Genomic DNA, 26,953 nt, shown 5'->3' with positions numbered 1-26,953 from the left:
ACAGATAAAATATAGGCCTTTGTTCCGAAATAAATACACAATTGTGATAGAGAATAAGAAACTTACTTCTGATTTCTTCAAGTGGTCACATTTACCATGTTTACTATGGTAATGTTAATGGGTAGTAGCCTATGCATAGTCTATTTCTGCCTTGTATGGTGATATAATCCACATCAGATCAAGTTATTTCAAAGACTCGCTTGCTGACTGAAAGTGAGTTTTGAGCTCAACTTATTTTAAAAAGTTTTTAATGCTGGTGTTCTAGAATGTTAGCTTAATGAAATGATCTGCGGCACAGACGCTCTCCAGATGCAGAGAAACTCAGCCTTTGTTCATTAACACTCCTCTTGCCCCAGGTGGCCTGCTTTGGCCCAAGGTTTTCGTCAGGCCAAAAAACCTGGGACATTGTTCCCGAGGAACCACCGATGAGGCACAATCAAGCCCTGGAAGTGAAAGTGGAATCGCGACTGGCACTGGCACGCACCAGCACACACACTTTTGGCCTGACAGTGGAGACGTGGCTTAAGAGATCCCAGTGGTAAAGAGACCAACCCTTTCCAGCTGGCCTGATATGACCTGTTATCCAAGAGGGATATAAACAAGGATAATAAAGATCTCTGGAGGCCAGACTGGCTTAAAAATAGGTCTGTATATTATGTAGAAATAACCTGACTCCTGCATGACTTCTGCAAATCAGAGTGAATAATAATTCAGTAGACGTTTTACTGACTTACTGCATTTTAGCTTTTGAAGACTGACAGTTTACCACTTGGCCTTTGTGCCAGTCTATTTGATTCATTACTTGGAAGAGCCCAACTGAGACTTAAAGCAATATTTACATGTAAACAATATTGAGACTTAGTGTCGGTGCCAGGTGGGTTGGGGGGCCTGGCCTATCCACTTTGACCCCTCACCTCTGGTGCTGTTTCCATAGTGGCTGCCCTGATTTTAGTCTGTGAGACAGGGTACTGCCCTGGGAAGGTCTCCCAGGCTGAAAAATACACAGATTAAAAGTGAAATGTTTTCATTTCGGTTCGTTCTTAGCAAAAATTTATAGTTATGTATATATATTTATATATATTTTTCGTTTAGGTTATACAATGGGAAATAAAAACAGTAGGCTACTGCATTTAGAAAGAATTCTTATCAACAGAATTCTTATTAACTTTGCTATTCTTGAATTTTCAAACTGCTAACACTTTGCACATTCGAATTATGCCTTTACTGTATGACCAAAACTGACAGAGTAGTCTATTTTATGTTTTCAGCTTACTTTTTATCATTCTTAATTGTTAAATGTGTTAGCCTGAATAACTGTGCGCCGACGCTGGTTTACAAGTTAACACAATGAGCAAAACGTCACACTTTCAGTTTGTTCCAAGCCTAATGTTTACCCGGAATTGGCCATATTTAGAATATTATGCCGTAAGTAAACGTAATCAATTACAACACGACAGTTAAACCCACTGAGTTGATGCTCTGAGCTCCGAGTCCCTCGACTGAACGCTATGACGTTCCAGCCGCTCTGAGCTGCTGTGGCATGCTGTCTCCATGGAAACCAGTTTAGTTGGTGCAGTGCGTTTGCGTGGTTTTAACAGTTCTGCTCGCTAGCACATCCACAATATAAAAGACGTAGCTTTTATGAAACGATCCGTGTTGCCATTTGAGCTAGATTTACAGAGGATTACTTGAGGTGAGCATGAATTAGACAAAATGCACGGTTTTCCCGGGAGGAGTTTTTTCGACATGCCATTTTTTTCAACTTTGTTGTCGTTTTATTAGCGAGCTAACGTCAACCGAGGCATGTGAACATGCATGTGTGACCAGGTTAACCTGCACATGTTGTTTACGCCAGTAGCGCTCTTACATTTAGGAATATCAGGGATATTTTCTTCTTATGACAACAGCCATATCTGGATGGTTTTTATCATAAGCGGGGGAAGGATTTCATTTTTGATCACCAGCACGCTCTGACCACTAGCACTCGACATCTCGAGCTGCTTCAGTGGGGAAACGCGTACCGAATCCATCTTTTTTCTCGGAAAGTAAGCAACAGTTCTAACGCAGAAATCCATTTCTGTGTGCCGTAAGCGCACGCTCGTCAGCTGAAAGCGTGTGTAGAAACTGCACAAACAATTGAACACCATTCAAATAAATTAGTGATAGATCAGGCTTTGTAACCAGTGGGACGCGTTTGTCGTGGGAGGACTATCCTCTCTTCATCAAAGACATCACATCAGTCATTTACTGTCAAGGAGCCACAATAATGACAGGACTCTGACACCCGCGTCTGACACATTGACTAAGACACTTAGGACAGATGTTTGTCAGGAAAATGACGCCGAGCCAGTCCAGTCTGTTTGGAGAGATAGATGACCTGCAGGATCTTACTTTCATCGAGAGACCCATACGCAGGAGCCTGAAGGTAACGTTATGTATACGATTTTCTTCTCTCGATAAATGACTGCTAACTGTTTGCTTCGTATAGGGTAGTTCTCAAAAACTCTGTAACAATGAGGCATTTAATGATTTAATGCTTGCTGTATGTTAAGAGTGGAGGAATTTTTTTGGGACGGTCAGGTGATTTCTTTACGGAAAGACTAAAACAGAAAAGGCTTCCGCTTATTTTGTTGCGCACGCCACTACTGTTTATTCTGTATAAATTATCGCGTCGTACACTCTTATCTTTATGTGAAGTAGTAGCTGTAGTAGCATCCTTAGGGAAGGACTGGGGTTGCCCACTTCAGTCTGCTGAGTGACGCAGTTTCTGTCAGCTGTCCGCATCACCGCTTCGCCTCCTCGTTTTCGCGCCTCACCACTGCGGAATAGAGGATTTCCACTTCAAACCAGAACCTTATTCCCATCACTACCGCGAATTCTTTCACGTAAAGCGGTTGCATTCACATGGAGTTGTGTGAACGTCGTGTTGGGCGTCTCGGAAATCATGTACCTGGCGTCAGTAAAGTTGAGCAAGGATTCTCTCTCATCTCTTCACGTATGCGGGAATAATGCAACGCCTACAGAGGGGGCGGGTGTTTTCTGTCCCTTATCTTTTTTTTTTTAATGGGGAGGTTCCAAAAAACATCGTGGCTCTGAGAGCCCTAAAGTAATAGACTAGGCACCCACGCATGGCTCCCGTCCCCCACACTATCTCTTCCCACGCAGTACCTCTTGCCTCGCATCCTACCTCCCTGCAGCCTCCTCACATATTTGGCTGAGTCATCTGTAAGGGAATGTTGCCCAGTTACTGGCCATTCTTTATTTAAGATGCACTACTTTTCCAGATTTTGTCTTTGCTATGGAGCCGCTCATCATTTTATGCTAATGACTTTTGCTTCCTTCTTTATTAGAGCACTGTGTTTTTCTTTTTGTAAAGAGCAGATAGCAAGGCCAATTTTCATAGCTGTTTGTCTCGTTTCCACTATTTGCAGACCGCAGAAGAGATTGACAAGCTCACAGTGGATGAAGATCTGAATGACATAGAGCGAGCTGTCTACCTTCTCAGGTAAAATATGACCCATTTGTGGTAGTGCTACTATGACTGATCTTTTCTGTAATATTTTAGGACTAGGTTTTTTAGTTTTATTAGTTCCAAGTTTGCTGGATTAAATGCCAGTTCACACCAAGAATTCAAACTGTAAAGATACATCCATACCTACGAACGACAACCTTTTTATTATAAGCGCGAGCTGCATGTTTTGTTTCTTTTTAAAAGCTTGATTTATTTAAAGTCAAGTGCATTCTGATTGGTTGTCTATGTTTTTATCGTTCATCAGCTTGAAAAAAAATGTTATTCTGAATTCTATAAAGTTGTGATGTGACGGTAGTAGTGTCAGATCATTTCTTCCATATTGTGACATACATCAGAGTTAAAATATGATTAAAAAAAATACATGGGACTTGGTTCCATCTATCGGTTGTTGATAGGATGGATCGATTCTCCCATTCAAACGGTTTCAAGCATAAACCTCTTAAGCCACATCATCTCATTCTTGGGTAGGAGGCTGAGGCCTCTAGGGTTGCCAGTTTTGTTTCTAGTTAAAACTATGCCATGCTTTGCATCATTAGTCAAGTCTGTGGATCCCAGATTGTCGAAATCAGTTGTGCTCATTACTCTTTCTTTCCACTCAACACTCTGGAAACTGTTAATCCGCGTCAGCGTTGTTAGCTGCAACTGTTTAGCCAAATGTGTATCCGGGGTAAGCTGACCGCACAACAACAACTCAATGCTTGCTGACTGGCACAGAACATCCAGTGGGTCAGGGCAGGTGGTGTCATCGCCGCTCTACTAGTCTTATGAATTATGGATCTCTTGAATTGTCTCTCACTAATATCTAGGTAGAGCTACCATGCTCATCTCATCTCAACTTTGGGGAGCCACCACTCTAAAGTTTAAATGTTACTGTTTCTTAGATGCAGGTTTAGTATTGATATAGTATATCTGATCATTAAAGTCAAATTTCCCTAGAATCTGCACATCTTGGATTTGTTTAATCTTACAGTATCATGAATTTAAAGTTAGCAAATGCACATCAGTATATTCTTGGTTAAACTTTGTCTTAGTCGAGTTTTAGGCAAGTTTAAGAAGTTAACACTGAACCAAAGTTATAACAGAGGGGACACTTTTAATGACTAGATTTTATTTATACAGTATATTTTTTGTTCTTATACCTGTTTATCAGCATTAATATAACATAAACCATTACAAGAGGGTACATCTGGTATATCTTATTTTAAAAGTGGTTTATACATCATGTTTATATGTAGGTATAATATAGGTCTATATGTAATATTTATGTATTTGTATATGATATGATTACTCCGTTCTAACATTAACAAGCTAGAAAAGCTACGTGATGAATATCTATCAGTCATATATACCGTAAATGAAACTGGTAGAATTTCTGCACTAAAAATATATATATATTTCATGTGATAGTTTATTGTTATTCATTTGAATTAATCAAAATAATTATGTTTTCAAAATGCATTTATTGAAATTGCTTCGAATCAAAATAAATCTGTTTCAATATATTTTTGAGAAAAATTACATTTATTTAGTAAAAAAGTATTAACATAGATAAAATAAGTCTATCTATGCAGCAAACAATATTAATTTGATAATAATATATGAGTAATTTGATTATTGACAATAAATGTGTAAACTTATGCTGGATAACTGAAAAATATGCTTCAAATTAATAGCATTTGTGCAAAACTGTGGATTATATGCAATACAGTATAATATAGCTTATATATAAGCAATAGCTTATATTCAAATTCATAAATCCTAAATTTAGGCCTAAATGTTTGAGTGTGTATATTTATAGATTTTCTTTTATCCGTTTGGCAGACATTTTCATCCAAAGAGACTAAATTTCTATCAGACCTTGCATTCCCTGAGAATCAAACCATAACCTTTCCATTTACTTTTTTTGCTGCGTGAATTCTCAGTTAGTATACTAGACAGATTTTCACATCATCAGTCTAGTGGGAGCACCATTATTTTTGACATTTATTTAGTCAGCTTATATGGTCCATTTCCCTCTATTCAGTTCTTGTTCCCTAGTCATAGACACTGGCCATTGACATAGAGATTCGTTTCCTGCTACTAGAACAAAATTGCAGCAGTTGACCTGTTATGTGATTACATGCTGTACACTTCCATGCAATAATGAGATCAAAAAGCTTGGAACAAATACCCGGACTATTTCTTATTATGGTTTTTGACCCAAAACTCAGACACATTCCTTTTTTGAAGCTCTGATTTAGTCTGTCTTTAACCTATAAATTTATATATTGCTGCTTGCCTGTGCTAATTAAGTGCCAGAGTCTGTCCATAGCCCGACTCCCTCGGGTGACAAACTAGTTCTGAGAACAATTTAATTGCTCCTGTTCACTGTCATTTGGCACTTAAAAGCAGGCTACAGAAAACAGGAAATAGTGCTTGTTAAGAAATGGAAGAATGGTTAAAAGCAAATGTGGTGCCAAATTAATGAGACTTTTTTTTTTTGCATTTTGCACACCTATTCATATTGTATTGTATAAACCAATATCATATTTTAGTGTATCAATATTGTCAAGTTGTCAAGTGACAACTTTGTAATTATTCTCAATTGTAAGGCTTGAATAATCCACACTGATATCAAGTAACCTCTCAGAATGGCCAATTCTCAGGTTTACATGAGGTTACATGAGGCCTATTGTCATGATTTTGTTATTAAGCCCTTTCACACATACAGACTTTTCCGGAAAATTACCGGTAAATTGCCGTAAAGAGATCATGTGTGAACAGGATCTTTTCAAAAATACCGGTAAAGTTTTTCCGGTAATTTTACGGCAATTTACTGGTATTATTGTGTGAAAGAGGCTATTGTCTCACTCTCGTACACAATGCTTCCTAACATTTCAGATGCTTGCATGCCTTGCAAAGTGGAATTTTGTCCCCTTTATCAGTGATTTCCCTGATATTCTATGTAGTTGAAGCTTGTATGTGTCATTGGGCTTAATTCGCAAATATGCTTCACTAACCTACATAAATAAGAGATTGTACAACTCTGGAATTGTGCTTTTCCATTACACTTTGAGTAGTAGCTAAACACTCACTGCTTTGGCAAAAGAAGTTGCTGCTACCAGCTTTTAGGTACTGTGAGATTAGATTTTTCTATTCTGGTGTGCTGATGTCAGGAACAGCTCTGAATGCATCACTGCTCTTGCTGAGAGTCATACTGATGAGGCTGCAAGGTTTTACTGTAAGACATGCTTTTTGTCATTGTGTCAGGACTTGTTTGTCCGAATGATTCTGTTTGGGTATTACACACTACAGGTGTTCCCCTGCTGGTAGATGTATGTTACTACATGATCTACACTGACTTTCATTGAAACATAGCCATATATTATTTGGATGATTTTTGGCAAGCAACACTTTTCACATTCCACGTACATGAATTTCTCAATGTTCAAAACATTTATATTTAAGAGCATTATGGAATGAAGAATGTGCACAAAAGAAAGTTGAATTTGCAGGGAATGAAATATTTGTTCACAGACAGACTGCAAACAGCCTGTGCTCTTCTCGTTCTTCCCAGCATCCTCATTGGCCCTGTTGGGGTTGGAAGGATTAGGGAGGCTGCCAAATGTAAACTAATTACTAAGTGGGCTTTGTTTAGGTTTCATTACAGTCCTGCTGGCTCAACAATCAACTGCCGACTCATTTCTTTTAGAGGGGTAGAATTCAAACAGTGTGTCACTTTTTGCCACTGCATGTGGCCTTCTCCGATTCTCCCACTTTTCTAATTTAGCGTTGAAACTCAAGACACACTTGAGCTCAGCCAGGGTTTGATGTGAATCTTTTCAAAGATTCCAAACAAATGGTAAAGTGTTTCCAAAATGAGCCTTTCTAAACATATTTTGTAATATAACCTTCCATGGGAAAAAGATTATGTTTTTCCTAGACAGCAATGAGATAAATGTAGAGAAAACAGAGACTTTTGCTCTCCATTTTGGTTTCCAGATTATTTCAGAGAAATAATTACAGAGATGTAATCTCACATTCGTTTCCTCTAAAGAATCAGATTTGCCAAAATCTGCAATCAGAGATTCATTAAGAATTAAAATATTCTTCACTAGATTCTTCCTAAATCAAATGATAGGCCAGTGTTGCCTACTTCATATTTTTGCTATGTTCGTCTAATTTTATAGCTCCATTTAGTATGCTACCAATTATCCCATTGGTTTCCTTTTTTCTTTCTCTTTATTTCCCAAGAAACGTATCTGAAATCTCCATGAGGTCTCTTGAGCTATGAAAAAGCAACTTCTAAATGCAATAAAATGTTCTTTTAGGCTGAGGCCATTGTGTATCGTTCACTCACCAGGGAAATCTCATTACAAATGCAAGCATAGCTCTTTTTACTTTCTGACCACTTTCCAGCCAGGACCTGGCCAGAGCGAACAGAGACTCAAGGCTTACGACAGTGGGATAGTGTTTCCAAACCATTCAGCACCTGGTCCTTAGCTGATTATGTCTTTCGTCTTCATATAGATGCCAGCTGCTCTTCTCATTGCATGGTACCTCTGTCAGGTAGTGTTTAAACAGAGGCTTTGCTATGGTGCTACACATTACTGACCATATTCAAAAAGTGCACAAAGCATGACCACATTACTCTCTTCTTAGACAAACTTGGCAGCAGGTCAGGCTGTTTCTTGGTTATTAAATAACGTCTGCCAACAAAGGACACAGGAGGACAACCTATCCCTGAAAAAGTAATGAATCCTGTTTATGGTTCATTATTTAGAACAACAGCACACATGAGAGACTGATAGACATGAGAGTGTTCAGAGAGAACGTCTAGGAGGTTCAGCTGCACTAAGCTTTAGAGGGTTCTACTTCAATGGTAAAAACTACAGCACAATGGTTCTATAAATAATCTGAGCATGCAGGCGTTTCTTTAACTTTTATAGTTACTTGTACATTTCATCCAAAATAAAATGACTAAAATGTTTAAAAATAAATTGAAAGGTAGTAATTAAAGGTCATGATTGTGTTGGGCAGCTTGAGTATTCAGCTCTTGTTACTGTACATCATTTTTGTCAAATGTTCTAATCATTTTTACGTCTAAAGCTTTTAAGTGGGCAAAAATTACTTATGCATTTTGTATGTTTTTAATAAGATTTTTTGTCAACTTTGTTAAAGAGCTTTCAGAGAAGCTCTTTGTAATGGCTGGTTGTCTGTGAATGTAGACATATAGACATTGTCACACAGTATGTGTTCATTTACCAGTTGAGGTGAGGTTGAGGAAACCATCTGTCTCTTAGAGACAAGATAATGCAAAAACTTAGTGCAGCATCAATGCTGTGCACAACAGTATTTCACTGGCATTTAAACTATTTATAGAAGGCATTTAGCAGGAACTCTTATACAGAGAACAACTTACAAAAAGTGCTTTGGATTCACATAAGAGATCAACAGATGGCAAGCATTCAACTGCATCGTCTGCTAGAATAGGAAAGAAGTGCTTTCTGAACAAATGCAAACAAGCGTGAACTACTGTAGTTCAAAGAAGCCTACCGTAACATACTTGCAATAAAACAAGACAACACAAGATTGAGATTGGTTCATCATTGTCCTATAAATCAAATTAATGTTCTCTAATTTCCTTATTCATACAGTCAGCAAGGAGTCTCCGCCCACTTGTGAATAAAAACAGTTCTCGGTCACCATAGCTACTTATTGTTCTATAGGGTAAAATATCTTATAAATTTGTTATTTTTGAGAACAAAAACAGAAATACATTGGTCATGATTATTTGTTACATGACTTTTTGTTGAATTCAGTATCAGCTAGGATTGTGGAATCCCATAAATGAACAAGTGCATGTCTTCAGGAGACAATGTAAATGTGGTGCATGAATGTTGTACATAAGATACATTTCAGACTTCTGAAATAGAGCAGAACTACAACCTTGTAATTTAAATCACCACCATATATCTATATCGTTCAGTTCTGGTGAGGATGTCCAGCGGGCCAGCGTGATCATCAACCTGCCAATCCTGGTGCGTCAGAACCCAGCAGAGACCTTTCGCAGGGTGGTGCCAAAAGTCAGGGTAGGCAAAACATTTCATTTATTGCTTTTTGTTGTTGAGTTCTTTTTATGATTTCTTGGGACGTGCCGTTTGTGAATGATAATACAGAGCTCCTTTTTCTAACTCAACAGGAAGTGCTCCATGTAGCTGGGGCGGATATGCAGCTCGCTGCAGCAGGATCTTTCCTGACCGTTCTCCAAGATGACATTGTCCTCATCCAGACACACACCCACTCAATCTTGCAGATAGTTCTCCTAAATCTCGACCACAGGGACACAGGTTACCATTTTTTGATATATAAGTATATACAATACATTTGATGATTCCTTATTATTTGCAGTCTTGTGAACGAAATACAATTTAACAAACACTACTGTTCAAAAATATGGGGTCAGTATGGTCCTTTCTAGGGGGTTTATTCAGCAATGATGCATTCAATTGATTAAATGTGATTGTAAAGACATAATGTTATGTAAGATCTTATTTCTGTTTATCAAAGAATCCTTAAAAAATATATCATGGTTTTCACAAAAAGCACCAAATTAGCTTATCAAAATGATTTCTGAAGAATCATGTGACACTGAAGACTGGATTAATGGCTGCCGAAAATTCAGCTGTGCCTTTACAGGAAAAAAAAAACTTTATTGTAAAATATAAAAGGGTTATTTTAAATTGTAATAATATTTCACAATACTACAGTTACTGTTGATCAAATAAATGCAACCTTGAATGAGGTAACATTTGCTTAAAATTGTTTTTAATTTTACAGACCCCAAGATTTTGAATGGTAGTGCATGCCAGAGTGAAATATGCACATTTCTGCATGTCAACTACAATATCTACTATATCTTTATTTTTAATAGTGGTCAGCAATGCTTGGCTGGAAACGTTGCTGTCAGCAATTGATGCTTTACCAAAGGATACCATCAGGCAAGAGGTAATGACAGCTGCAGTATTTCTGTATGTCAGAAATATGATATGACATAGAAATGTGATATTAGTGTGAATTACAATTTGATTTGCTTTGATTGACTGTTTGCACAGATTCTGAGTCCTCTATTATCGAAACATCAGCTCTCCCAGTCTGTCCCAGCACGTCTGGCCAGCTGTCGAATCTTAGGAAAGGTTGTTGGCAAGTTTGAGTCATCAGTGTGAGTTCTACAGTGGAAACGCCACTTAACCAATCAATTAAGAGTACAAGAACAACGTATTATATGATATTCCTAATATAGAATAATTTTCTATGTAATGTTTTATGTTGAAGAGTTTAAAAATACACTACGTGTTGTTCATTTGCTGACTTAAAATGTCTACCATGCCTTCTCTCTGCAGAGTGAAGAAAGACCTTTTGCCACTGATCAGGTCGTTATGCCAGGATGTAGAGTACGAGGTGCGCGCCTGCATGTGCCGCCAGCTGGAGAACATCACCAGGGGAATAGGGTAAATAAGACATGAAGCAGAGCTTTTGTTAAAAAGAACATTTTGTTATTTGAATATCTAATGCTGCCAAATCTAAATGACTTGATCCTATATGGAAGAGTAGTAGGGTTCGAATTGTATCAAAGTTCTTGGGGGGTATTACAGTAACATGTTATGCTATAACAGCTGTGAAATTACAAACAAAAAATAGACATTTTGAGACATGAACTGAAATGAATTCTGAATTGTATTAACATGAATTAATTATTAACTTTATTAACATTTTATTAACCTCCTCCTATTTTCACCTCAAAATTTTGGGGATGCTGTGCCTCCCCTGCCTCCCACGATGAGCCTGATAATGAGCAACTCTGTGAAAACGCATTCAAAATAAAATTTGATGACATGAGCAGGAAATTTTATACACCAATTTAAACTTTCATTTAACTAGTTTCATGTTTCCAGTATTATAGCTTTATTGACCTCTCCCAATTGTATTTTTTGGGTGTTATAAAGGGGTCCCTTAATGCTTATGGAAGGTAATTCGAAAACTTGACTGGCAGACATTAGATAGAAAAACAGAGTATATTGTATCATTTAAATAGTAAACAAAAAACATGTAGTGTTTGTTTTTATATGAATTTTTTAGTTTATGAGTATTTGTTTTTGCCACTTGATTTGAGTGTGAGACATTTTCTCCCACATATTTAAACCAAGGGATGCAAGTTTTTCACTATGTGCCGGACTGATGCTTAACCTTAAGCACTTTGGGATATTCTGTTAGAAATGACATCTCCCCCTAAACATTTATGCGTACAGTATCAGTATGGATCATAAGACAAGTTTGTCTATATTTGCTCTTTCCCAGGGTGGACCACACAAAGGTTGAAGTGCTCCCAGAACTGGTTGAGCTGGCCCAAGATGAAGCCAGTATTGTGAGACTGGCAGCTTTCGACACCATCGTCAGCCTCTTAGAAATGTTTGACAGTGGTAAGCCTCTCACTGTGTTTATTGATTTAATTGGATTCTCATGTTAGTTTTTTATTAAAACCAAAATGACAACCATTAAAGTCTGCATGAACCGGATGCTGCTGCCGACTTTATTTCATTGTAGTGACGTATTTCCATCTGAAGCAGAATATTGAATAGAGGGCATGGTTTTACGTTTGCACTCCTCGTCTTGAAAAGGAATCCCATTCCAGAGCAGAAGTAAATGTTCAGATTTTGATTGAAGATTAGAAAAAAAAAAAAAACAATTTTCAAAGAAAACATCCAAAATACACATTTAATTGTTTATTTTATTCAACTTTATCTATTTGTTTCAGTAGATTTTAATTACAATACATATTTAAACACTGCGATTAATGTGTATTACATTAAATAATGCCTCGTTTGCAAATCCAAATGTAAGATTTCAGAAAACTTGTAATATGTAATGTGAGTAATCAACTGGGGAGGTATGGTGATATCTATGTAGTGTCTTGCTTTAAGGAATATTACCAATGTTAATATCAGCTTTTCTGCTGTGGATGTCCGACAATCTGAAATGCAGTTAAATTACAGAGAAACAGAGGTGTGAAAACATTTGGACTTCCTATTATTTCACAGAGTACAGTTTGAAACACATGCTGCGTACCTGCTCATATCATCAGACCCTGCTTCTTTTTATTTCCATACCTTGAGTGTTTTATTTTTTTATGCTGGGACATCTGATCCAGATACTGGCATGTGGCTCATTTGTGAAAAGATGTTGAAACTTGTCTCACACTCTTTCTCGGTCATCTTCTCACCCTCCCCTCTTTTCTGTCACCATGTTTTCATAGATGACAGGACTTGTGTCATATTTCCCTTGGTGAAGGCATTCTGTGAAAAATGCTTCAAAGGGGATGAGGCAGTGCTGGCGTCCTTGTCCTTCCAGTATGGAAAGCTTTGTCACGGGCTCTCAGGTGACTGTCCGCTTCCTTTTTACATCTTTCTGAAATGTTTTAGGATTATGGTCTATGAGTCACATGGATTTTTGTATCTCTCATTTGAACAGAGTCTTTTACTGACGAGCAGCACCTCTGGTTTCTGGAGTTTTATAAGAAGCTGTGCTGTCTGGGATTGCAGCATGAAAATGGGCATTGTGAGAGCCAGACTTATCCATTGGAGCTGGAGAACAAATACGCCCTGGTGCGCAGGAACTGTGCCTACAACTTTCCTGTGAGTTTCTCTACCCTGCATCTATATGTGTTTCAGTCTGAAGTCTAAACTAAATTGCGTTGCAGTTTCGTGTAAGTCTAAATAAATGCTTTTGTTTTGCATTGCTTGTTTGGAAAGTTTATTTTTTCAGAATGATTTTGGATTTGAAGACATTTTGACCAACCAATTTTTCACTGTTATCTATTTTTAACATCTGTCAGTGGAGGCAGAGTCTTCTAAAATAGCTCAACAGCTCATTTGAGGAAATTAGACCTCTGTCTGCTCCATCATTAGTGTCTGAAGTGGTCCTTTGTTGTTAGTGTGGTTATATACAGCTGGAGTTTGCTCAGAATAAGTATGCAAACAGTCTGAGATGTAGGTGGCTGAAAGTTATGTCTAAGACAAGAAGGACACAAAAGCATGATGAAAATGTCTATTTGACTTGTAAGTTATATATAAGTTGTTATTCGCTGATGATGTTTCCTTCCAATGGGTTTTGCTCAGTAAATTTTCATGAATGTGTATATACAGTATCACATTACATTTTATTTGGTTCATTTTGTATTTCGGAGCACTTGAAATACAGCAAACTGAAATATAGTTAAATAGTATATTACACTTATTTAATACTTTATAGTGTTTCTGTTATGTTTTGGAGCTTCACATCCCTACCCTTTTAATATATATATAAAAAAAACAATAGTTTTTATTTTTATCTGAACTAAACTTAAATAGATATCAAGTTACATCAAAAATAAAGTAAAAACAGTAGTACTATAAAATACTATTACAATTTAAACTGTTTTCTATACATGTAATTTATTCCTGTGATGACAAAGCAGCCATGATTCCAGTCTTCAGTGTCACTTGATCCTTCAGAAAACATTCTAATATGATCATTTGGAAACATTTATTATTATTATCAGTGTTGAAAACCATTGTGCTTCTTAATATTTTTGTGGAAACCATGATATTTTTTTCAGGATTCTTTGATGAATAGAAAGTTCAAAAGAACAGCTTTCATTTGAAATATCTAGTACTATATTTTTTAAGATTATATTTTTAAAGATGACTTTCTTGAATAATGTATAAGTATATTTCTGTGTGTCTGGAGTCTTGTCTGTAGATTTCCTTCTCTGTATTTATTTTCAGGCCATAGTGTTATTTGCAGATCCAAACCATTTTCTGTCTGAATTATATCGTACCTTCTCAAGTCTTTGTCATGATCCGGAGATTTCAGTACGGAGGACAGCAGCTGGTGGTTTCCATGAGGTAAAATCCAGAAATCCACATATTTTTTTCATAGTACACAATGTGACTCACATTTTGACGGTAGCAGTGCCTCAGTTCAGAATGTACAATACCATTTTTTCTAATCCCTCTGGATTAGGTGGTCAAATTGCTGGGCCCTAATGTGCATTACATACACAAAGAGCTAATCAATTTGCTGCAGGATGACTCATTAGAGGTGAGATATGAATAAAGGTTTGTGTGTGTGTGTGTTTGTTTATAAAAAGAGCTTTCAGCTGTCTGTGACAGCTTCAGTCAGCATAGTCATATCCTTGGCACACTGTCTGTGCGAGACATGGTAACTTTCTTCACAGAAAGATTCGTTTTTTTTTCTCAGAACCTCTACTGACCTCTGAGTTCGCTTGAGCAAATAGCCATCTGACCATTCAAAACCCCCTATTCACATGGCCAACGGAGCTTAAGTAACTAATGCATTTGGATGCACAAAAAATTTCCTTCTGGAGTGTGTGTGAATCAAAGAAATAAAATTATTTGGTTCTGTCTTTGTAATAGATTAATAAAAAGGAACTACTGTACCTGTAGACTTTATAGGTGTGTAATTTCTGCACCAGTTAAATGAATTGAAAAAAATGGCAGATTTTTCAATAACTGACCCATATGCAGTTGATCGCAATTTAATTTGATATTTGAAAAAAAGTAAATTATATTTTTAGCATCAAAAACGCATCAAGCTACCAAAAAATTCTTTATAGGCGGCAGACATACCATGCCTACATGTGTGCATAAAGCTATGTGCACTAGTGTGTGAGTCTTTGTGTAGGATGAATGAATGCATTGCACCTCCCTAGCTAAGGCTAGAGTGTGGTATTGTTTATTCTGTCATGATCCTCTGAGCAGTGTTAGTCACACACTGCATTAGCATCCATTATAGTGCAAGCTTCCTGAGCCACAGACATAGAGATTTTCATGATTGATGATGGAAACCCAACATTATAGACTATCTGTTATAATCAGTGATCTCACACCCGCTTATCTCCAATTTTAGAGCCCCATCTGTGGTTGGCAGAAATGTGTTTCTGAAACGAGAAGGCTTTGTTGATCTAAATTAGCTCAATGCTTCGGACTCTGCAGGTATTGGATGCTCTGTTGAACAGTCTTCAAGAGACGTTAGAGCTGGCCACTTCCAGAGGGGAGGGAGCAGGACCTGAGAGCAAGGTACCTGCTTTATTTTTCATGCTTTTAACTAGAATTTTCTTTTGTGACTTTTTGTAATCTTTTAAACTTTTAGTTTTACCTGCAATATTTATTGTCCCAATAGTAATAAATACAATTGTTAACATTTTCATTGTTATGTTGTTTAAAAAATATTTATGAAAATAATAACTAATTATTATAATACTATTATAAATAATACTATTCAATTATAATAAAATGATTTATATTTTAATTAAAATTATTAGCAAAATGGCAAGAACTGTCAAACATAGCATAATAAAACAACACAGTATGAGGCTATAAGTACTTCTTATGACTAATGAATGAAATTATATTCAGTATATGAACTTTCTTTTAATGTTCATAATTTTGGGTTAGTTAAAATTTGTAATGTTTTTATAAGAAATTTCTTATTCTTACCAATGTTGCATTTATTTGATGAAAAAATACATTAAAAACTACAATTTTGAGAAATATTATCACATTATAAATAATATAATAATAATAATATATAATAATATTAAAATATAATTATTATTCATGTTCTATTTAAGATATTTTAACACCTTATTTATTCCTGTGATGGCAAAGCTGATATTTCAGCAGCCAATACACCAGTCTTCAATATTACATGATGCTTTAAAATTCATTTTAATATGCTGATTTGATGCTCATGAAACATTATTATCAATATTGAAATTAGTTGTGCTGTGTAATATTTTTGTGGAAACCATGAAACATTTCTTTCAGGATTCTTCGATGAATAGAAAGTTCAAAAGAACACCATTTCAGAACATTTTTGTACAAATGTAAAAGCCACTTTTGATAAATTTAATGCGTTCTTGCTGAATAAAAGTGTTGATTTAAAAAGAAAAAGAAAAAAGAGTGACCCCAAACTGTTGCAATGGTAGTGTACTGTATGTCTCTCTGTCACACTTACAGCAGGTGAATATACCAGACCTGGTGCCTGCCTTGGCAGCAGCAGAACAGAAAGCGGCCTCCTCGCTGCACTGGCGGGTTCATGAGAAACTCCTGCAGTGCTACTCCTGTCTGCCCCGTGTCATCTCTGGAGACCAGATCTACTTCCGCTTCTTTCAGAGGATGTTCAGCATCATCACTACCAATGTAAGCCTTCTACACACACACTCCTACCTGTAGATTCTCTCAGTTTTAATTGTATATTTCATTTGTCATTTTGTTTACGCTGTTCTAGAATGTTCTGCCAGTCCAACGGGAAGCTGTCAGGACATTATGTGTGTTCTTACGTTATAACCGTAAACAGGAACAGCGCCAAGAGATAATCAGCAAAATAAAGCAAGGTAAAAAGACAGGATCATAACATTTTTGTGTATGGTACTCAGTGAATCAGGACGGTCTCTCTTCTGAATTTAAGAGCTTGCTCAAGGTAGAAGCTACTGGAACAGGCTTCGCTATCTGGACCTGTGTGAAATCACAATAGACCTCTTCTCCAAGTCGTATTTTTGCAAACATTTCCTTATTCCAGCGCTCGAGTTGGTCAGTGACCCTGTAGCCAATGTCAGGTGAACAGCTCACATTTTTTTCACTTGTGTTATTGCGTCTTTATTTACTGTGTCGTGACTAATGCTTTAACATATTACAACTTATTGATTTTTTTATTCAACCCAAAAAATAAAACAAACATTTGGGCAGGTACAAGCTCTGTTATATGTTACCCAAACTGAGATCTGTCATCAAGGCAACAGACAAACATCTGCTTCAGCAGCTGGAGTTCTGTGTGCGGAAACTGTTGTGCCGTGAGAAGGACAAAGATGTAGTGGTAACTTTGCGTAAGGTGAGTCTCTCATTATTAAAGCGTGGTCAAGTTAGCAAAGTTTTGGTTCATTTTTGTGGGCAAAATGTATTAATGTATGAAATAAAGCTCACAGAGACGTTACTTTCATATCAAGCAGCTTTCTGCTTATTATTACATTGAATTCACATGATCAACTGAAACCCACTGCGAAATCTCTCCCCTGCACATGGATTCCACCATAAATGACAGCATTTTGCTTTTAAAAACAGTAACTGTGAAGATTTTTAATATATTGAACACCATTTCATTAATAGAAGTAATTAAATCCTCAACTGGTTTGTTATGTTTTCTTAGACTGTTCTGGAGCTGGACAAAATGGACATAACAGAGCCGGTATGAAAGATCTGTCACGATGACCCCTTCCATTTAGTTGTTTTGACAGTTTTAATAGACCATCTTCTTTTTCTGAACACTGTGAGATGATTTTGTTTCACTGTTAGTGTTGAAATAACTTTTTTTATATTTATAGTATCATAAAAGGCATGAAAGAGAGCTTTTGGATCAGAAAAAGGAGAAGGAGGAGACTCTTTTACTTGAAATGGTGAGTGATTTACCCTTTTTATCATTTTATGAAGACAGCAATTGTTTTTTACACCAAAGCAATTTTTTTTGTCCATTTTTGGGGCCTGAAAAGACAAATAGGTTTTTCATTTTGTGGAAGCATAACTTTTAATATCAGAACAAAGAAGTCTGAAATATAATTTGAAACATCACTGTTGTGTTTGTGGTTTTGTAACACAGGAACTGCTAGAGCGACAGCAGAGTGAGGCGAAACTAGCTGGAGATAAACAGTCGGAGAAGAAACGTGAGTAATGTTCTTTCATCCACCCTCTCTCTCAAACTTTGGATGCTTTACTAGCTAACATATGTAGATTTTCTCAAATGTATGCTGGTGTTTACTTGTTTAGTTATAATGCTTTTGTAATGCAGAACGAGACAGCAAGTCAGGCCTCTCTGGTAGTAAAGGGATGTCAGGATCTACATCAGGAGCAACATCATCCTCGTCTGCTGGTTAGCATCCTTCCGATGTACATTAATGTTAACTGAATAACAAAAACATTACATTTGTTTTACTATATATACTACAATTCAAAGGTTTGTAGTCAGTAATTGCCTTTTAAAGAAGTAAATACAGCAATTAAGCATTAAATTGATCATAACTGAGAGATTTTTTTTTTTGTGAATTTTTGTGAATCTGAAAAAAAAAAGAAAATACTTCCATTTATTTTGTGCAATAAGTTTTCTGGAAAAAAAAATCCGTATTATTCCCTTATTTACTTATTTAGGCCAATGCTTTGTGTATAACGTGACATTTTTTTATGACATTAAACATTATTTTAGAATAATTGTTCATAGGTTAAGAAAAACAAATGTGATTCTTTCTGAGAACCTTTTATACACATAATTGTAGACACACGGAAATGACACCCTGTCACTGTAAAAAAAAAAAAAAAAAATCCATAAAATTTACGTAAAAAAAAAAAAAAACAGCAGCTGTGGTTGCCGGAATTTTACCCTAAAAAAATATGGTAACAACATTTTAGATTTTACGGTTTTAACTAACTTTTACAGTTAAATAATGCTAATAATAAATAATATAATGTTAACATACCAACCTATTGAAGTACTGAACTAATTTTTCGGACCCACTTTATATTAAGTGGCCTTAACTACTATGTACTTAAATTTTAATTAATAATTTAGTACAATGTACTTATTCTGTACATACATGTTTTTACATTGTACTTATATTAAAAAAACTAAATGTAATTACATCTGTATTTAATTTCTGTAATTACATTTATAATTACACTGTTGACCCATACTTTACACCTTAACCCACCCTTAAACTTACCCATACCTCCAACCCTCTCCCTAACCTTACCCCTATCCCACCTCAATAGCAGCAAAAGTGTTTTAAAATACAATATGAACACAATAAGTACATTGTACTTATTTTTTTATGTAAGTACATAGTAGTTAAGGCCACCTAATATAAAGTGGGACCAATTTTTCAACCTTTGTACTACTCTGATAACCACCAAAGGAAGGTGCTGATGAGAAAGTCACACGATGAACCAAAGCCTATCACAAGCAATTTTTAAATACTAAGAAACATAGAAGTGCAAAGTTTAATTCACACAAACACTAAAACAGTATACTACCATTAAATTACATATTATTCACCCTATATAGTAGGGGAAATTACCACTAACTATTTAACAGGTAGCCTTTTTACAGTCTTTTACCGTTACATTCTCAGTAATTTTTTACAGCATGGTACAGAAAAAATATTTTGAGCGTCCCTTATTTTCCTATAATGAATCACAGTTGTCCCTTATTTCCATTTTCTGAACTTGGCAACCCTAATGCAAAAGTTAGTATCAGATCATTTGAAATCCCTGTCATAAGGCCAAAAATAAATGCAAAAAAAAAAAAATAATAATAATAATAAAAATGCTTTTTTGCAAAGTTATGTTTACATAACTGTAATAAATGTAACAATGTATCTTACAAGGTAACACGATGTAACCTTGCTCTCACTTGAAACGTGTCTCCACATTAAGTCCTTGAATTTGAGGGTATTGGACCTGGAAAATCATTGAAAGTTACTTGGATTTGAAGTTAACCAAGGTGTGGGAACCCTGATAAATGCTTGATTATTGAAACTGAAGACTGGGGTAATGATGCTGAAAATTCAGCTTTGCCATCACAGGAATAAATTACAGTACATTATCAAATATATTTATTATTTTAGAAAACAGTTATTGTATTTTTAATCAAATGCAGCTTTCGTGAACATAAGATATTTCTTTCAAAAACAACTTTTCTACCAACCTCATTTTTTTTATTTTTTTTTTTATACATTTTTACAAATGACATAAAGGTTCTAGAATTGAGAATTGGAAGATGCTTATTTTCCCAACACCGATCATTTTTGCAGGTAAGGAGATGCGGAGGGCCAAACTAGCTCGCAGTCGTTCCCTCAGCGGTCATCCCACAACACCCAAGATGACAAACGCAGACAAATCCTTGTACGTAACATAATCATCTCATCGCTGTTGTCCAACTATTGCAATGGATTGCACCAGCTGAGTTCTGTCTAGATTGTGAATTTTGTCATGAATTTGCCATAAACAGTAATTGCATAGCATATTAATACTATTTTCTCTTTAGAAAAGTGAAGGATTCAGGAAGTTGCCCTGGATCGGGAAAGAGTGCTATGTTACCATTAAATGGTATCTAATCAAAAATCATAATGAGTTACGACAAGCTCTTTGCCGCAAAACCTTCTGTTGTTTAACTGTAATCGTTTGTTTTCCAGATGATAACCTGCGACCCCACCACTTTAATGTTGCTTCATCGATGTCCCCCACACCATCATCCTCCTCCATGCCCGTCCTGATCCGTAGCAACACGAGCAGCTCTGTGGATCACCGGAGTAACGGGAATAAAGACACACAGTCTAGGAAGCTCTCTGTGTACGTAGTGCAATACTTTACTGTTTAACCTTAATATTATCATTGTTAATTAATCATATCATTTTGGAATCAGTGCTTTTACGATTATAAACTGGAAGGATTCAGTCTGACCGATCTTGACCTCTGTGATGTTTTTCTATTTGTGTCTGACAGACAGCGGAAGTCCAGTTCGTTTGGAATGCAGTCTGGGAGAGAGTGATTACCAGTTTGCCTTCTGACTTAAAGCCCCTTTCTACAAGACTTTTCATTCTGCAGCAGCAGTGTCCCTCCATTTTGATGTGTCCATTCTCTTCTATACCAGAACGGCTTAAGATATGCTGGGGCATCAGCTGATCCATCCATCTCTGCCTTATTTCACAGAAAAAACACACACCATGTCATAAAAACGAAAACGAGAGTTGAGGAGTAATTGAATGTATTTAATTTACTGCCTCATTATTTTGTTTCTTGTATTATAGCATGCTTTGCAAATTCTCTGTTTTATATTTTTGAAGTGGCTAAGAGAAAAAGAAGAACTATGTATTTTTATGATTGAAGAGTTTTGGAACTCTCCATCCCATCCCACCAATGAGATTGTGCCTGGTGCTGCCCAGCACCTGATTGATTATCGCCAACATCTTAGTACCCAATGAATAAAAATTATGTTGAATATGGCATGCTTTAATGAGTTGCATTTGAACAGCCTTTTATAGTGCTAATAAGAATACTATGCGGAAACTGACAAATCTCCAGAAGCACAAAAAAACAAGTTTTTAGTCACATGCAACATTATACTCTGTGTGGTTAACACTTCATCACGCCATCAGTAAATCTCCTTAATCAACCATTTCAGAAAACACTATACATTTACAGTTCATTACAGACATTGTATTGTAATTATATTCTACGGATATTTTTGTTTTACTATAAACATTTTAAACACTCTTCTGTTACATTACACAAATGTTAAATACTAAGTTGGTTATTCAAGCAAAACAACAAGCTAATCTAGGAGTAGGAATAAGACTGTAAGTACACTATTGATAGTTTCTTTGTTCATAATTAGTTCTTAGTTGGGTCGACCACACGTCCTATGTAGAGGATGAATTCTGTGGCCTCATGGTAGATGATGAAAATGAAGGGTCGGTTGAAAGTGAGCCTAGGAGGAAGCGGGGTCATAAAGAGATTGCTGGAGGCATCGGTCACTGAGCCTCCGGTCTCATCCACCTCCACAGTGACCTTCTGTACCACCTGGAATCAAGAGGCATTGGTCAGTGCATGCTGGTATATCACATCATTTACTACATACAGTATATATTTTTATGATATATTAATGTTTATGTCTTTGTATGCATCCTTAATGAATAAAAGCAATAATTTCTTTCAAAAACACACTGTATGGACCACAGCATATATACATACACATACATACACACACACACACAGGTGGCCAAAATAATTAGAACACTAGTAGCTAGAAAATGGTTTTAAGACAGTTATTTCTCTTTCACTTTCTCTATGACAAGCAGTGACAACAGCCAGTGCTCCACACAGAGATCTGATCTCATCATCATCCAGTCTGTCTGGAGTGACATGAAGAAACAGAACACACTGAGACAGACTAAATCCAGAACAACCGACAACGTCTCCAAGATGCTTTAAAAAAACAGCAGAAGATAGAAATAACTGACTTAAAACTTGTAACTTGTAACATTATTTTGCAATATTACTGTTTTTATTGATTAAATTATTGCAGCCTTGGTGAGCAAAAGACACTCCTTTCAAAAACATTTTAAGAAATCATAATATGCCCCAATTTTTAAACATTAATGTACAGTATATATACACACAAACACATCAATGTTATGACAGCATTTGTTAAAATCATGGTTGCATGTAACTGGTAGACGTGAAAAATACATTGACATGAAAATCTTCGACAGTTTCCTTGTATTATTGGAAAGATCTCGCACCTCTGACAATTTCAGGCCTTCACTGCTGCTGATTCCGGAGAGATCTGCAGTATTCCCGAAGATCTCTTTAATGCCCAGGCTGGGCAGACTTATACTTAGTGAATTGGACTGCTTCAATGTAAATCTGGGCAACTGAATCTCCAGCTTCCTGAGGACAGAGACAAAACTGATCTTTAGAGATCAACTGAAATCTGTCTTTAAATTGCATGCATGTTTATACTATAAACTGTTTGAAGTATGTCATATGATTGCTCACTTCGGCTACTCAGCAAGAGTTTGATGGAGATTTGAGTCATAAAAAAAAACACAATGATTTGTGAAAATTTCAGAGATTGATTACACGACTCACGTCTTTTTCAGCTTTTCAACCCAGCCACGAAACACGTCCCCAGTCATGGATTCGTCAATGAAGGTGTAGTCCACATCTTCATCTGGAAGAAGGACAAGCATGGCATTGCCCTCCTCACAGGGCAGTTTCAGAATGCCAACCTTTAATGTGGGGTCATAGGCCAGGTAGTATTTGCCCGAATGGAGCATCATGGGCACTTGCACGATCTTATACTTGTTCACATAGAAACGCTCCTCTTGAGTGAAGGTATTATTGAAGGGTTGCAGCCACTTACCTGTTAAAGATCAAGAGATTATTTTTTTCACATTCACTTTTTTTAAACGTACACGCCTCTCTTGAATACCTGATTCTGATTGGTAAATCGTGGCATTTAGTGGTCAGATGTTCATCTTATGGATAGGCTAACTGTTGTGTAAATTGAAATGGACTATTTTTCTTAGCGGACAGGTAAAATTTAAACTCAGATCAATATTTTATATATTTATATTCATATATTTGGTAAATAGCCATGTATAAAAAGCAGGACAGTATACATTATCTCTTGCATATGATATTAACATATATTAGAAAAAAAATATGCTAATCTATAACAGTAATAACAACTGCAACCTGAAATATTAAGATAAAATGTAATTACGACATTACTCACCTGGGAAGAAAGCCGCACTGATGAACATCGCCATGCTTTGTGGATCTACATTCTCCACCACATCTTTGACCTTGTCCCCTGTTCGGCTTCTTACATAATCATTGATGCTTCCTTTAGCCTGCTGTCCATTGGCAAAATTCACATGTTGAACATCTGCATTATAAAACAGCTTAACCTGTTTGCTGAAGCCTTCTTCTGCCCTGACGTCCTGCTTCATGAAGAGGCCAGTGGCCTGGATTTGAGCAGTGATCTCCCTCAGCCCCTTCAGTAGGGTCTGAATCCGTTCTGGCTCTCCTTCTTTCTCCATGGAGGCCACATTAATACCCTGCAGCAGCTCTGTGCGAGTAGCCCCACCAGCCCCGGCTGCTAATGTGGCTAAGGCCAAGGTAGTCCCAAGGGTCGAAATGGCTACATTTTCATCACTTGAGCTAGCAATCTTGCTGTACAACCGGGTAGCAAAGTCTGCATTTTTCCTGGCAAGCTCTTCATCATCTGTGTTTTGCCCAAGGACGGACACAGCAAGGAGAGAGGCTCTGACCAAGAGGGAGAAGATTCCGATCTTCATGATGCTCTGGTAAAAAACATTTACATGCATTTTATTTACCATAATTAACCAAATATAAGTATATTATATAAAGCCTGACATATAAAATAGTTTGTTTAACCTTTAGAAAAAAAAATATAAACCACATAAAAAGATTTTTTAAAAAAGCATATGCGTTTTATATATTGTATGATCTTAATACATCAGACTTTTATGGTTCATACAGTATGTTATATTGAGAATATGGAGCTCACACTTGAGGAGAACAAAAACATAAATTGTATTAATTTTATTGCACAAAAAAAAAAAAAAAAAGTGGCTTGGTGCAGATGACATTCATGTGGCCAAAAAGTAGGATCAAATTTGGATAAACTTAAAATATAATTCAATTTTATTTTTATAACAGTAAACATATGCTGACTGCATACATAAACTACATTTATATATTATTATTTGAGCATGAAACATTGAATTATGAACACAATGACTGAGAGATTTACAAATGTTCCTCAAAAAAGCCTGAACTATCATGTTATACTAAAAAGCCTTTTACTTGCTAAAAAAGTGAACTATCAATCAGTGTGTAGAAAGCATGTTGAATATAGTGCACATCATTTTATCCAGCAAAGCGGGCTGATTATTTAAATGCCTTAGAAATGTATGTAACCTATCGAATGTGATACAATAAGTTTCATAAAGGGCCAGACATAATTATTATTAATAACAAAATGTAGTACATGAAAGCCCACAATGGAAAGCACAAATGACTGTTATTGATAAAGAGCTGATCCATAAGCATGATTCTGATCTTTGAACTTTTGACAGGTCATAGCTGTAAACAAATAACACGATTTGCAAATGATTGTTTATTTAGGTCTATTATGTCTTTGTTTATGCCTTTTCATTGTAAAAATTTCAGAGATGTTTTAATGCAGTTTGCAAAAAGCTAATGGCATATGTAGCTTGTTTATAATGCAGAACGTTATGTAATGACTGTCGAAGTAATAAGTCGGTCATTCTCATCACAGCCATAAATAACAGCTAAACAAAAGCGTCGTTAGAATTGGGACATAAGCTCACGAACATCATAATGACGACAGTTTGTTGACAACGCTAGGTTTCTTTCGCATACAGACTGCGCTAACATACAGGGACACTGTCGTCAAACATGATAGAAATGTAGAACAGAATAGAAATAGAAATAATTCAATACAGCGTTCGAATTCATATGCTATCTTACTACAGACACGAACAGAGATTTAAGTGGAAATATTGCAAAATATATGGCGGAGGCCAAACTAACGTTACTTACAAATTTCTGATTCGACGTCAGTGGTAGTGCCAGATGTCCTTGTTAAACGACTACAGACAGGAATGTTTCAAAACCATTCACTGCAAACACGAAGTAATTAAATCGACTAAACTAACAATTAACATGATGTCGCCATCAATAACAAATCGTTCGTACGGGGATTACGCAACACCCGCCCTTTGCGCATTCTTGATGAGGTACGCCGTTTACGTACAATCAGCACGCATTATGACATAAACAAACAACGTTGCTTTTTTATTTTTATTTTGGATATTTTTATTTTGAATGCTTTATTTCCGTAATATTTATTTTTGCGTTGTGTTATTTTTTGACAACGGAGTGGTTACGAATAATAATAATAATAATCATCATCATCATCATCATAATACTACATATTTTATATAATGATGAATGTGTTGCAGTATAAAATATACTTATTTATCACGTGATGTCCTTAGTAGTTGTATGTTTGACAAAACTGTACTAAATACTACATATCTGATTACTGGCAGAATATATATAATAAGGATATATATCCAAGATAAGAAATTATTGTGGCAAATGTAATGAATATTAAAAGCTGTAGAAGAGATTATGTCAATTGCAATCCTGAAAAGATTACATTAAACGTTCACGTAATCACAAATTACTGTGATTGGTCAATCCTGTCTTTCATTACCAGCGCTGAGAAAAGTAACGTGTACGATGGTACCACGTGACAACGTCGTCAATACATACTACTTTAGCAGACGGTTAGTTGGTAGAGTGAGTAGTCTATTTGTTTTTAATCCAGGGTGGAGAAGACGCTGTTAATCGGATGGGTGGCTCGGTAAATCCAAGATAAATGGAGGGGATTGGGTTTTTGTGCACAAAAGTTAAGCATCCTTTGGCTTGCACTGAAAGGAAGAACAAACTTGAAACGCTATAGATTTGAATCAACATCACATCTTTAGTTTTTTTTCTGAAATGTAGGCTATTGACTTATGAAATATAATGGAAATAAAATGTTTTAATAAGCTACATGCTGATAAATACAGCAGAACATTTTTTTTTATCTAATTGCAAAAAGACACAATGAGTCCCCAGGCCCATGTGACCAGCCTTTTTGGAGGACCCCTCTTGTCACCCAAAACATTTTTATAAAGCCGTAAAAAATCAGTTGAATCATAATACAATTGTAATT

The 26,953-nt window shown here is 36.2% G+C and overlaps 2 protein-coding genes across 2 annotated transcripts; one reads left to right on the top strand and one right to left on the bottom strand.

Annotated features, from left to right (window-relative positions):
- The first annotated feature begins 1,504 nt into the window (after positions 1–1,504).
- On the top strand, positions 1,505–21,628 carry LOC127984123 (serine/threonine-protein phosphatase 4 regulatory subunit 4). Its single transcript, XM_052586627.1, has 25 exons — positions 1,505–2,425; positions 3,432–3,505; positions 9,501–9,603; positions 9,714–9,861; positions 10,446–10,519; positions 10,627–10,733; positions 10,915–11,022; positions 11,870–11,991; positions 12,825–12,947; positions 13,040–13,203; positions 14,335–14,454; positions 14,573–14,650; positions 15,565–15,648; positions 16,591–16,773; positions 16,862–16,967; positions 17,042–17,189; positions 17,320–17,461; positions 17,777–17,815; positions 17,952–18,023; positions 18,224–18,287; positions 18,413–18,493; positions 20,427–20,517; positions 20,660–20,721; positions 20,808–20,964; positions 21,118–21,628. Exons 1-25 carry the CDS (start codon positions 2,321–2,323, stop codon positions 21,161–21,163), a joined length of 2,601 nt encoding a protein of 866 aa, XP_052442587.1. The 5' UTR covers positions 1,505–2,320; the 3' UTR covers positions 21,164–21,628.
- On the bottom strand, positions 21,604–25,961 carry serpina10a (serpin peptidase inhibitor, clade A (alpha-1 antiproteinase, antitrypsin), member 10a). The gene is made up of 5 exons (XM_052586629.1): positions 25,771–25,961; positions 23,915–24,485; positions 23,266–23,539; positions 22,917–23,064; positions 21,604–22,194 (listed from the first exon to the last, which is right to left on the bottom strand). The coding sequence occupies exons 2-5, from the start codon at positions 24,477–24,479 to the stop codon at positions 22,006–22,008; spliced, it is 1,176 nt and encodes a 391-aa protein (XP_052442589.1). The 5' UTR covers positions 24,480–24,485; positions 25,771–25,961; the 3' UTR covers positions 21,604–22,005.
- Between the last annotated feature and the right edge of the window lie 992 nt (positions 25,962–26,953).

This window comes from Carassius gibelio, chromosome B20 (genome assembly GCF_023724105.1).
Source record: "Carassius gibelio isolate Cgi1373 ecotype wild population from Czech Republic chromosome B20, carGib1.2-hapl.c, whole genome shotgun sequence".
In the NCBI taxonomy this organism is placed as follows: Eukaryota; Metazoa; Chordata; class Actinopteri; order Cypriniformes; family Cyprinidae; genus Carassius; species Carassius gibelio.
Note: the sequence above shows the minus strand (reverse complement) of the source record. Positions and strands in the feature narration are given on the sequence as shown.